Here is a 13,370-nt window from a genome sequence, read left to right as displayed (position 1 = left end):
GTCCAGGGCTCTGGATTGCAGCCTCAAAAGCCCCTGCATTAATCTGCCTTTGATGCATTTGTCAAAGCTTTCGCTTCACTGCTCAGTGGAGTCAGGTTTTCCAAACTGGTTTCTAAAAGACGAGAGCAAAGGAAAAAAACTGTGTTAACTAATTATTGCAGTGATCCATCAAAAATGTTAAAAATGGAAAACTCCTTATTCTGCTTGCTCAGTTCACCTGGAACACTCCTTTAGGGGCGTAAGATAAGAAATTTAAGGCAGGTATCTGGGGAAAAAACAAGATTTTATAGTGTATTTAAAAATAACACCCAGACTGTTGTTTTTCTACAAATGGTAATTTCAAATACTGATATTTCAGAACTGTTGAATTTAATGACACATCAGTCTGACAAGCTTAAAGTTGTAAATTAAAACCGCTGACATTTAGAAGGAAATGGAAGTTCAAAGAGCAGATTAAGTGGATGATTTGCTTATCTGGCCCTCTAATTTTAATAATACCTTTTTTGTTTCTGCTCAGACACTTGCTTTTTGTTACATGGTAAAAAGAATGTATCTGGCTAACCCTTGTGTTCTCCTCAGAGTGTTGTTATATAGGGTATTTGCTATTTGGTGGTAGTAAAAAAAAAAAAGAGAATGGGGGATGGAGGGAGAGGAATCCAGTTTTCTTTTTTAAACTTCACATATATTCAGTGTTGGCAGATTTCCCTTGATTAGAAATAAGTTTTTATCTAAAGAAAATTTTATGTTGTTTTAATTATTTATACAAGTATTTAATTTTATCTCCCGAAAACTGCCTAAAAGGGAAAAAAGGAGTGCTTCAGCTTTAAGAATTAGGAGCTAGATTTTCAGATGTGCTCAATTAGCACCCAAAAGTTGGCCTCTTCATTTAGGTGTCTAAAAGAGCTGAGCTGTTCTGGAAAGTCTGACCTAATATGTAATCGTAGCTATTATATCCACATCAAATTTAGATAAAATTAGTTAAAAGTGATTAGAGTCCTTATTTTGCAAATGCTTATGTTTCTTTTTAAATGAGAGTACTTAAAAGTGTAAGTATTTGCAGAATTAGAGCCTAATAGAAGACTTTTAAAGGAGGGTTATGGTACCCACCTATATTTATATTCGTTTATATTTAACTTTTAGTATGTGCTGGGAGCTAAATACAGTATGTGGTCTAGAACACTAATTGATTTTTATTTCATTTAAATCTGTCTGAAAAAAAATTAGATGTGTATTATTTTCTGATGGAAGAAACTTTGTTCCTTGAGTCAGTAGTCTTTGGAAACACTGAAGCTACAACTCAATCTCTTTTTTCTACTTTGACAGTGCTTCCGTTTCTGAACAAGCTAGTGAATACAGGAGCATTGAAATATGGGAAGATTCACATAAAATATTTGCTCCCTATTTTTAAATAGGCTAAATAATAAGTATACTGTTATATGGAGAATAAATATGGCTTTGTGGAGTAGCAAGTTTTAGAGTATAAATTTAACTTACATACTGTATAGAAGTGGTTTTCGGCGGGACTCTACTCTTTAGTATTTATTTAATGTACTGTTGTCTTAATTTTACAAAATTGGAGCATAGCATTTAATAAGCTTTTATTTTTACTCTTTTGAAAAATAACTAATGTAATTGCTCATTTCTTCCTTCTATGTATGATCCTGATTCTGCTGGACTCTCTGCTGAACTTCATGACACCACCACTTGGGGTTTTGCCATTTTTATTATAACTTACATTTGGCTTTTTCCAAATGGACTTAACATTCATTGTACATTGTTAGCATAATGAGAGATTCCCTCAAGGAGGCCCATCACAGATGGGTTCACCCATGGTTAGTAGAACAGGCTCCGAAACTCCTCAGCCGCCAATGAGTGGTGTAGCTGCCGTGAGTGGTGGACCTGGTGGCTTTGGTAGAGGAAATCCAGGGGGCAACTTTGAAGGACCTAACAAACGTCGCAGATATTAAAACTTTTTCATTCCTTATTGTTTAGAAAATTCAGTGCAAATATCCAGTGGTATGCCTTTATAATTTTTAGCTGTTATCTGGAAAGCAGTTTTACTGTTAATGTAGTCTTTAAAACAATTTCTTTTGTAATTCCTAAACTTTTTTGTATTCCATCTTAGGCTTTGTAGTGTAGAACAGAAATGATGTGCATCATTATGTAAGTCAAATGTGTTTGTGACTTCGGCAAAATATCAATGTGTGACCATGCTGTAAAACTTGTGCAGTTATTTGATCACAATAAAATATAAAACAAATTACTTAAGGATTTTGGAAATGTTATTACAATACTGATGAGGAATTTTAAGTTTAACTTGTAAACAGCTTCATTTTCTTTCATCTAATTACTTAGGAATTACCACATTAAGTGTGAAGAAAATTCTATACTTAATTAGCTAAAAATGTGTGCAAATAGACCTGCAAGTTTTAGTAATTGTCATGATACTTGTTATAACAAGTGATTGAAGCTAATGCAACTTTTGAATGGTATCCCAGAGCTCTTAATGATCTGTAAACACACTGTTAACTATTTCTAACCTTCTTGTATGAACTTAGTCATAATAGGATTGTCCACAAAATATGTTTTGTGTTGAATTTTTTCAAATAAATATTTTGAACCTTGGAAAATAACTTCTGTCGGAAGGTAAATCTTCACCTGTGCTTATTTATTCATAAAACACAAGAAACAGTATTAAGGATACTTTACACAAAATAAGGTTTTATCAAAATTAAATTGTCATTTCTGTGCATTTGTGAAATATGGTGAACATTAGTGAATAGTGTTAACATATCCTGTCATAACAGATACTGGTGCATTATTTACATCTGGCTTATGTAAGGCTTTGTCCTAGGTTATACACTGGACAAATGTGTTTCCCCTTCTGGCAGCTGGTCCACATAGTAAATAAGAATCTTCTGCCAATTGCTTGTGAGAAGACTCTATCAATGACTTTCCCCATGTTTATTTCAGCTGGGGGGAAATCACCTTTGTTTAATTTTATTATTGCAGTTACTAGTATTTGCCTACGGTGGAGTATCTAGTATTTTTATTTAGACATAACTGAATATTAATATCAGTTATTCTAGATTTTAAAATGAAAAATACAGTTCCACCATTCAGTTAAATTTATTCTGGATAAAATGAATGAAGTGTAAGAATTAAAATCCACACTTCCAGCACAAGTATCCAAGAGAGGATTGTTGGTGCTAAGTAATGCCAGAAATATGGAGAGAGTCTGCTATAATAAACAACTTCTGTAAATGATTGAGAAGAGATGAAACAATCTGTTAGATTATCTAGTCCTTTGTAAAGTCAAGTGAGTCTAAATTTTGGCTGCCTTGCACTGTTTTGTCATGTTCTCCATGCAATGTAGGTATAACCTGCTACCATTTTAATTTGGTATCTTTTGCACTTACTTTGCACAGGTATAACCTGTTTCATGAGGGTTTATCTACATACACGTTGCACTGGTTTACAGGTGTGGTTTTATATAGATGAAATTAAACACTTTTTATTGAACATATCTTTTAGATAAATCAGCACTGGGCTAAGGGTATGAAACTGCTAATACTCAGACCCAAAGTCAGTGTGTGATGTTAGACTTGATATAGAAGTAAAATTAAACCATAAAATTAGTAGTAACACGGGGTATTAAAAATACTTTTATGCATACCATATTACTAAGTTGCTTAAGGGAGATATGCACTGCCACAAACATGGTATAAAAATCAAGAATATTGCTTAGCAAATTTACAGCTATGTTGTTTGTAACAACAACTATAGCTAAATCCATTGGCAACATCTTTTCTCTTAGGCTAGGGCTTTATTTTTATCTAACAGCACAAATTTGATTCAGTTTCTTACAATTTGCTATGGAATATGATTAGTTTGGTTAAAAGTTTGGTGTGTTTTTGTTGCATGCTACAAATTGCAAAAAGAAAAAAAAAATCTTAAAAGTAAGCTGCACCCAACCTACTGAGCATATTATTTTTAAAGTTAACATGGTGAGAAATGTTACTGCTAGTCCTGTATTAAGTTTTTCTAGTGGGCATTCTATTCATGATGGAAAATGACATTTGTAACATTACTAGTGGGGGGGAAGGGGAAGAGACCAGTGTTGTAGATTAACTTTATCCCATCTTTTCAGGCTGCATTAATTGAAGATGGCACATTTTGCTTAAAGATTAAGAAATATATTATTTTAACATTTAATATGGCCAATGATTAATATTTCCAGTGTGTGCTTATATTTATAATCGGAATGAGAGGCATAATGAGATCTTCGTCAATTGATAAATAAAAGTACCCTTGAATCTTTCTCAGTAGGGAGTTTCATTCTGAACATATTGGCAAAATCCTTATTATTATTCAGACTATTGTATGGCCCTCATAACAGTACTATTTGAACATTTTCCAGAAGTTCATTAAGCCATTTAACAAGGAACTGTCATGTGGTCCTTTCTTTTTTTCCCTCTGTCACAAGGAGACTATTGTGTGGTTTTTTCATATATGTGCTGTTACACTTTTTGCACTGTCTTTATTAGTAAAAAGTTAGGTCAACTAAGTGCACCTTGCATTTAGAAATGAGTTTTATGATATGTATTAATTCCTGTGGGAGTTAGCTCCAGGGTCTTGAACTGGTCCACCTGAAAAAGTCTTCACAATCATGCAGTGGATAGTTCTGTGATGCATGCAGAGCAGTGCTGTTGTCTGCTGTAGGTGTGCCTGAGCAATAGTGATTTTAAGTAAATTGGTTCAAAACCATTGACTGCCTTAAAATCACATAGATCCTGAATTTGGCACATTAGAATCCATAATGGCATAAGAATCCATTTTAAAGACTACAAGACAGTTTTGAAGTGTGTGTGGTACCTGGGTTGTTGACATTCTATGCCAGCCGAAATGTTCTGAATGCTGACTGCTTCATGCCCAGGTAACATTCTGTAGGCCTTCGGGAAGACGATAAAAGCAGGTCTAACTAAGGTTAGATGTAAAATGGGGTTCTATTTATTTAAAATGGTAAGTAGAGATGACTAAGGCTTCTGGCGTGTTGACTGCTGCCTGTTATTACTCTCATTATCATCTCATTATTTCCTTTTACTCCCCTGTCTGTATGTCTCTAATCTTTTGTTTTATACTTAGATTATAAGCTTTTTGGGACAGGGACTGTTGTTTTGTTCTTTGATTTTGCAACACAACGGGGTCTTGCTTAGGGATGTGAAGGACTAGTCGACAGAAAGAGGCAGTGGGAATGGACAAATGGGGAAATGAGAAGGAGGTACTTCAAAGTGGCAACGCCGTTTGAAGTCTGGGGCCAGACCCCCAGCTCCATGTGGTGGTGCTGCTGCTTTGAAACACCATGTGCAGCCCAGGAGGCTTGTGGAGCCTGGGATCACCTGGGGACTCCCCAGCTGACTCCGGGCTCCCTGTGGCGCTGCCGTTTTGAAACACTGCGGGGAGCCCGGCATCAGGTTCCTTGTGGTGTTTGAAAGCAGCAGCGCTGTGTGGAACCTGGGATCAGTCACCAGCTGACCCTGAGCTCCACGGGGCTCTTTTGCCTTTGAAGTGTAGCAAAAGCTACACTTCAAAGGCGGAGCCTCCCTATCAACCAATCGAATAGTCGATGCAAAATGCATTGACTATTTGATTACTCAGTCGATGCTTAACATCCTTAGTCCTGCTTCATGATTGACTCGTAGGCTATACAGCAATATAAGCAATAAGTAGTAGTTACATATATTTTTATCCTGCAAAGGAAATGAGAATTGATTAAATCCACATAATAGCTGTCTATGTAATGCCCTTGAGTTATACACGAAGAATCAGAAAGATGTTCCTGAAATTGTTGCAAAGTTTTTGCAACACAATTTACCATCTTGTGGAGTCCTCTAGAGATTCTATTTAAACAAATCACAGAACTTGGGAGAGACTGCCATATTACCATACTTTTCATTTTGATAGAATACAACAAACTTAAGAATTTTTGCATTATGGAGGCACTGAAAGCTATTCTTGTACTGTTGTGCTGAAAACATAAAAAACAACAAATAGTCTGGTAGCACTTTATAAACTAACTCGGCTACCCCCTGAAGGTGCTGAAAACTGTTAGTAATAGTTAAATTGCTGCTTTGGAAGAAAAGGAAAGATAGCATCCATACAGAAGAGGACACAGTGTACATATGTGCAGGATTTGGAAGAAATATGTCTGTTCTTACTGTAGCACAATAGTTTATTCAGTTTCCTCTCACTGTTACATGCATTGGTGAATGACAGTGTGTGGTATACATATGCCACATTTGAGTCTCAGTTACTTTGGTTTAAGAAGGACTGTCCAGTGTGCATATTGCTTTTTTGAATTTTACTTTCAAGTTCATTACTGTTTAGTGCCAACCTGTTCAGCTTTCTGGTTCTTGCACAGGAAATATTTTTTTTGATTCAGATCCACTAAACTGGATTTATTTAAATAAATAAATAAATAAATAATTACAAGAACATCCTGAAGACCTGCCCAGATTAGTATAAGTCCCTGATCGTATCATGCTAGTTTTTTTGGCTACATGTCTTTCAAACAGAAGAGATCCAGTCAGACATAAAGATGCAGTAAAAGTTTAAATGAAATTTTGTAAAATGGAAGACTTTTTTTCTTTAATTTACAAGTTTTATATTGTATGAAGGACATATCCATTTGAATATAATACAAGCGTTGTAATAAGAATAAATAATCTGAACAGGACTTCAAAATATTAAATGTTACATTACTTAGTCCACTAATATAATTACTTCTCATAACATATACTCCTTTGTTTCAGGCCTACTCTGAGACATTTTCGCTCTACTTTACTGTTGTCCCTTACCTAATTTCATTTTTATTTCTTAATCATCTTTTTGGCTTGTAAAAATAGGATCATTTTAATTGGCCTTTCAGTTGATTTCAAATTACAGATTTTTGTCAATTATTTTCTGAAATAATTCTTGTATTCTAATTGAACATAACCTCGTACTGTAAGAGATAGAGTTGTAAGTTTGTATGATAGAAAGTATGAAGTCCATTGTTAGAATGTGCTCCACATTTGCAAAAATAATGCATTTATTTAGAAGAGATGTGCTCATTGACTCCTGCTGTGTAATGTAAGAGCTAAGTTAAGATGTAATATTACTGTTATTTGCCTGTAATGGGGAATGGGAAAATTTTATGCAGGTTGTAGGAAAGCAACTTTTTTATGCAACTGTAATCTGTTATGCATAATCTACTAGTTTCTACAACAAGATGATTGAAAATTTCTTTGAAATATAGTTTTCAAATTTTCAACATGGTGAAGTAGGTTTCTGAGTTGAAGTGAAATAAAATAACTTGTAATTTTTTTCTAGGCTGTTAACTGCTATGCTACCTTTATAGCATATGTCTCTTCAAAAGACTTCATTATGTAGGTTATTTTTTTATCGCTAAAGTCCATTTTAAAATATATATTCAAGTATAGCAGTAAGAGAATTGTAGAAAGAAACATGCAATATTATTTAATTTTGTCTATAACTTGTAATGAATGTTTAATTTTTATTCCAGAGACTCAAATAATAGTTTTTTGTTCTTTTATGGATTATTTTAATAACAGTCAATGTTTTACCAATGCGTTATGCTGATTGAAGAATTAAAGCATAAGTGTATCAACTGATTTTTTTCTATAAGACATCTTAAAGATCTTAAAAGCATCTTTCCAGTTTGTGACAATTTATGATGTGTGATTCTTTAACCATGATTAATCAAGTCACGAGAAACTTTTAACTAGAAAGACTTCTGTTGTAACTTTCACTATAATAAACTGAATTTTAGATGGTCATAAAAATACTTGTATATTCTGAACATATGGAAAAACTTTTTAAAATAGATACAGCTTTCATCTGCATTTTCAGGAGAATAGATTTAATAGGTCTTTTCTATCTTAAATGTACTTTCATCTTCAGTAAACATTAAAATAAGATTTATACTTTATATTTTAAGCATTTTTATGTTCATATTTTATAGAATGATTCTCCATTTGTCCCACAGCATTAAACTGCTGTTTAAGATGGGTAAAATTCCTTTTTCTCTTTTGCTGTCCCATTAATTGGAACAATCAGAATAAATATAACCTTGGTATTTCATGCACATACAATCTGTTAGATGATGTATTTTTGACTTTGTCACTGGTGCATACCAAATTTATCAATCTAAATACTTCTGTGTAATTATTTTAGTGCATTCATATCTAATTCTTGTAGATATGCTTACTATCAGATGTCTTCTTAGTTAGGTATGGAACATTGGTCTGACTATCTATGGCTGTTTTTCTGTAATACATGCTGTGTAATTGATTCTTTTGTTGACCAAGAATACTTATTTCTGCTATCCTGGTGGATGTGGGGTATAAGTGTTTAATATTGTTTTCCATGATGAAAAGCATTGAATATCTTGAGAAAAACATAAGCACAAAAAATTGTGTGTGGAAACTGCAAAAAAATAAAAAAATAAACAATGAAAATAAACCAGAACCGTGGCTTAATTTTGTATTTACATGAAATGTACCCTTGTATACTTTTTGAAGTTTGTCATACATGAAAGTTCGGGGGAGGGAGGTGAACTATCTGGAGTGAGTGATACTGGAAAGAATATCTGTTTGCGTAACTTTTCTGATTAGTGTCTAAAATACTTGATTTTTTTTTTTTTTTTAAAAAGTTAATCTTTGTGTACATTGCCAGGAAATATTTTTTAAAAAATAAGTACTAGATAAAGTACTTGAAACCAATTAAGTATCTGAAAATAATTTTGCTTGGAAACAAATACTGACATTTTTTACATATCACTTTTCAGGGACTTGTAGGCAGACTCAATTTCATGGCTGACTGTTTTCTTTCCACATGAATAACAAAAGATTTAAAAAAAATGTAGTTTGAGCCTACTCTCTGCTACATCCAAACAGTGTGTAATATAAGACTATCCCTACTGACCTTATTACAGTTGAAAAAATGTGAACAGAATTGGATGCAAGAATATGATTTGGCAGTTAACAAATTTTAAATTGGGATTTTTAATAGAGCAGGGATGTTTAGGGGCCAGGGTCTGCAAATGTCCCAGCCCCCATGTTCAACCTATAATTCTTCATCAAGTAGTGTCCCCAATGGGTGCTCCACTTGAGGTGCTGGGCTCGTCCTGGTGCTGCAAACTGGAGGATCTTCAGTAGCAGTAGCCCCCCCCCCCAAACCGGACCGCGCATGCGTGACCGCTGTTTCGCGCCTCTCAGCTGAGCACGGTCCGGCTAGTCAGTTTCCTTTCAACCTTCTGCAGACGGAGTTACCCTAGGCTCCCCCTCCTCTCTGAGGAGTGAGGAAAATTAGTTAGTTTAGCCTTTTCTTCTGTTTCTGTTATAAATTGTTAATATTAGCATAGTTGTAGTTAATAGTAGTTCTTAGTTTAAAAAAAAAGTTTTTGCCTGTACTTGTCTGTCAAGCTTCAGGTCTCAATAAGGATGCCAGGATCACCTGGTTTTAAAAAGTGTACTGAGTGCCAAGATGCCATGCTGGTATCAGATGGACACTCTCGCTGCATAAAATGTCTCGGGGATGGACATGTTCCCCTGAAGTGCAGTCACTGTGCCAAATTGACAGCTCGCGCCAGGAGGGATCGAGAGCTCCAACTTAGAGTTCTCCTGTTCAACAAAGCCCTCCAGGCTCCAGACACGTCAGCCCCACGCCTGGCTGGGCAGCTTGATGACCGGATGGCTCAGGACAGTCCCCGCAGCATGGCGAGCAGAGTAAGCAGCGGGGACAGACCAGGAACCTCTGTTCGCGGCAGCCAGGGTTGGCTGTGTTCAGCGTCTGCTCCAGCAGTAGCCCTTGCTTGCAGCCAGCCCTGTCTGCCAGGAACAGAGAACGCTCCAGCACCAGCCCCTGTTCATGGCGGCCAGGGCTGGCCACAGCCAGGGGCTGTGGCGGGAGCATCCCCGTGCATAGCTGCCATGAACAGGTGGGTGCTTGGCGACAGCAGCCCCTGTCCATGGAGGGGCCCAGCTTCCCAGTGGGACCCCCGAGGAGAGGGGCTGCTGCTGGAGCAGCTGCTGCCTACAGCGATCCTCGGCCTCCCCAATACCTTTTTGCAGCAGCCTCCCCTATCACCAGCCCCTTGCTGGCTCTGATAGAGGCAGCAGGGGAGGAGGCGGCACCATGGAGCCAGTGCTGGGGGGAACTGTCTTTTAAGCCAGCTCCCCCCAGCACTGGTTCCTGTCTCTCCCGCCCTCCCCCCCCCATCCTTGCTTCCTCTCAGTGAGTAGTCGATAACTCCAGTTGACTACTTACCTACATCCTTATTCCGTATACTTGTACATGTTTGCCAGGTAACCTAGATAGCAGGGAAAGTTTGCTGTGAGTAGTTTGAGCCATAGAAGATTTTTAAAAGAAACATGAATGTCAATTATAAAATAAATTAGTTATGTGGCTAATTCTCTTTGCTCATTTGGGCTCCCCACTATGCCTGCTCCCTTGGTTTTCCTGGTATCTGTATTGGCTACATTAATTTTTTGATTAGCGGATATTAATACTTCTGCTGAGGTTAAAAAGATAGATTTTAAATATTTTAATCAGACTGTTGGGTTATTGTGGTCCAATGATCATATAATTATTGTTTTACAGTTTTTCTATTTTGTTGTTTTTTTAAGGAGTTAAATTTTTTACTTACATCTCAAATGTATGTAACCACTCTTTCCCAGGATCATCTGCATCCACATTATTTCCCTCCTCTTTTTCTTTGCTAATTCATACTATAAAAAAATATTCTCTGGTGGAATTGTGCTTTTGGTGAGCCTTCCTATAATACAAGATATAGTGGTCACCGAATGAAAGTAATAAGCAACAGGTTTAAAAGAAACAAAAGGAAGTACTTCACGCTACACACAGTCAACCCGTGGAACTTCTTTCCAGAGGATGTTGTGAAGGTCTAGGCTGTAACAATGTTCAAAAAAGAGATAAATTAATGGAGGCTAGGACCACCAGTGGATATTAGCCAGAAAGGGTAGGGATGATGCCCCTAGTCTGTTTTGTCATAAGCTGAAAATGAGTGACGGGATGGATCACTTGCTCTGTTCATTCCCTCTGGGGCACCTGTCACTGACCACTGCTGGAAGACAGAATATTGAGCTCAATAGATTTTTGGTCTGACCCAGTATGCTCTTATGTAGAGATTTGGCTTTCATAAAATTGAAAGTTCTATGCAAAGCAGCTGCTTCACTGTCAAAATGTAGTTCCAGTATAGTCTCAAACAGAAGTGACCTCTTAAACTGCTAATACATGTGCTCCATGCAGAGATGTTTGTGTGTTCATTAGAAATGATTAAACAACATGGTAATCTAAAATGTAAATATTTTGGATCAGTCCAGAGAGCATGAGTTAGCTGATATCAGCTATTACTAATTTTCTTTTTTGGGTAGACTGTCCATCTGTTTGGCTGAAACTGTAAAACAGCTGTTCTCAGTCATAGGTAAGAATCTTTTTGCCTGTAAATGTCCTCTGTGATCACAGCAAATAAATGATTTGTGACTAATTGCAACTTCTTGTGTGTTAATAGTTCGATACCTATTGTGCAGTAAGAACCATGAAAATTATGTACCGTTTAAATCAAGCTTCAGGGAGTAGCGGAGTTAGTTTGTATAGAAAAAAACAACAAATGGTCTGGTAGCACTTTATAGACTAACAAAACATGTAGATAGTATGTTATAGACTAACAAAACATGTACATGCTCAACTGGGCTGTGCCCATGAAAGCTCATGATACCATCTATATGTTTTGTTAATCTATAAAATGCTACCAGACCATTTGTTGTTTAAATCAAGTGTCTTTTCAGTATTATCAGGCTGATCCTGGCTTAGAAGTGAGTGGATGAAAAATGTGTTGAGTGTTTGTCCCATTCTTCATCTTCAGACGTCCACATTATAGAAAAATCATAAGTGGTACTGTTAATGTCAGACTAAGCAGAGGCCAAGAATTAAAGGCATGGAGAGTTACTCTATAATTGGTGCCTCCAGGATTTGCTTGTGTACTAGATATAGCACTGAAGCCTACATATTCACTGCCTGCACTTTTATTCTATCTATTGAAAAAAAATGAGAATTTGATATTCAAAATTTACAATATATTATTTGTCAAGAATGCTAATATTAATGTGAACTAACTTTTGTGTAAGAAATATAGTAATGTTAACAAGTGAATGATTCATAGCCTCCAAGCCAGAAGGGACCATTGTGATCATCTAGTCTGACATGATATCCCTGGAGATATTTAGGGGATAAAGTATATAACAGGTAAGATACAGTTTTAATCAATTTGAAGAAATAACCTTTTCAGGAAAAGTTAAAAGAAGAGAACTGCCTTTATTATGTAGCAATAGTTTTATGCCCTCTATTTTTGATGCAGTTTAGATTTCAGACTCCTAGAATTTACTGTACTATCCGTAAGTGTTCTGCATCTGAACCTTTTTGAAATAAATAATACAAAGAATGATATTTTTTATTTAGTATTGGGGAATGTGATTATATTTTTTCAAAGTACAATATTCAGAGATCATATATCATTTATTAGAATTATAATGGTGTATCAACTGATAAATTATTATTAGTCACATTAGCAAATACACATATTTTAAGTATTTTGAATTATAGTAATGAAAATGATATAAAATTTAAATTAATGTTAGATTGCAATGGGATTTTTCATTGTAAAAACAATTGATGAATCTATGTATCAAGAGAACTATAATCAGGAGGTCCGATGACCATTTATAAGTCTGAAAATTTACCAGTTGAGTAAAATTGCAATTACTGTAAAATCTCAAGTATAATTCGCACCTATGTATAATGCGCATCTGCCTTTTAAAGGTCAGAATTCTTGAATAAACTAAACTCTTATCTATAACGCGAACCCTCATTATACTCGAGATTTTACAGTATGCATAGGAAGGAAGGGGCTCGCGCCTGCCAGGGGAGTCTCCCCCTCTCAGCTGCTAGTGCACTAAGCTCGCGCCTGCTGGGCCCTCCCCCCGCCCATGCCATGCCCAGCCTATGCCTGCCCCTCTTCCTCTCTCTTCCTCCACCCAACTCATACCTGCCGAGGGTGAGTTTAAAACTTTTTAAAAAAACCTCCTATTGATAATGTGCACCCCGACTTGGATGCTTAAAAAAACAGGGGAAAAGTGCGCATTATACTCGAGATTTTACGGTAGTTATGTAAACATCTCAGGCAGCACAATGTCATTTAATAGTAATTAAAGCATACTTTGAGATGGGGAAAGCAGAATGTCAGAATCAGAAAACAATTGCATTTAAGTGGTGGTTGCCCTTACTGAATA

The 13,370-nt window shown here is 36.1% G+C and overlaps 1 protein-coding gene across 2 annotated transcripts in view; it reads left to right on the top strand.

The window, feature by feature from the left end:
* PSPC1 (paraspeckle component 1) overlaps nt 1–2,633 on the top strand; it is a 64,397-nt gene extending 61,764 nt beyond the window's left edge. For both annotated transcript variants that reach the window (XM_089775569.1, XM_089775568.1), the window contains one exon: nt 1,782–2,633. In XM_089775569.1, the coding sequence (XP_089631695.1) occupies nt 1,782–1,967 (186 nt within the window). In that variant the 3' untranslated portion in view covers nt 1,968–2,633. The remainder of the gene's footprint in view (nt 1–1,781) is intronic.
* Nucleotides 2,634–13,370: the final 10,737 nt, after the last annotated feature.

This window comes from Pelodiscus sinensis, chromosome 1, assembly GCF_052426305.1.
Source record: "Pelodiscus sinensis isolate ZL-2025 chromosome 1, ASM5242630v1, whole genome shotgun sequence".
Classification (NCBI taxonomy): domain Eukaryota; kingdom Metazoa; phylum Chordata; order Testudines; family Trionychidae; genus Pelodiscus; species Pelodiscus sinensis.
The sequence above is the reverse complement of the archived record's forward strand: the minus strand, read 5'-3'. Positions and strand labels throughout refer to the sequence as shown.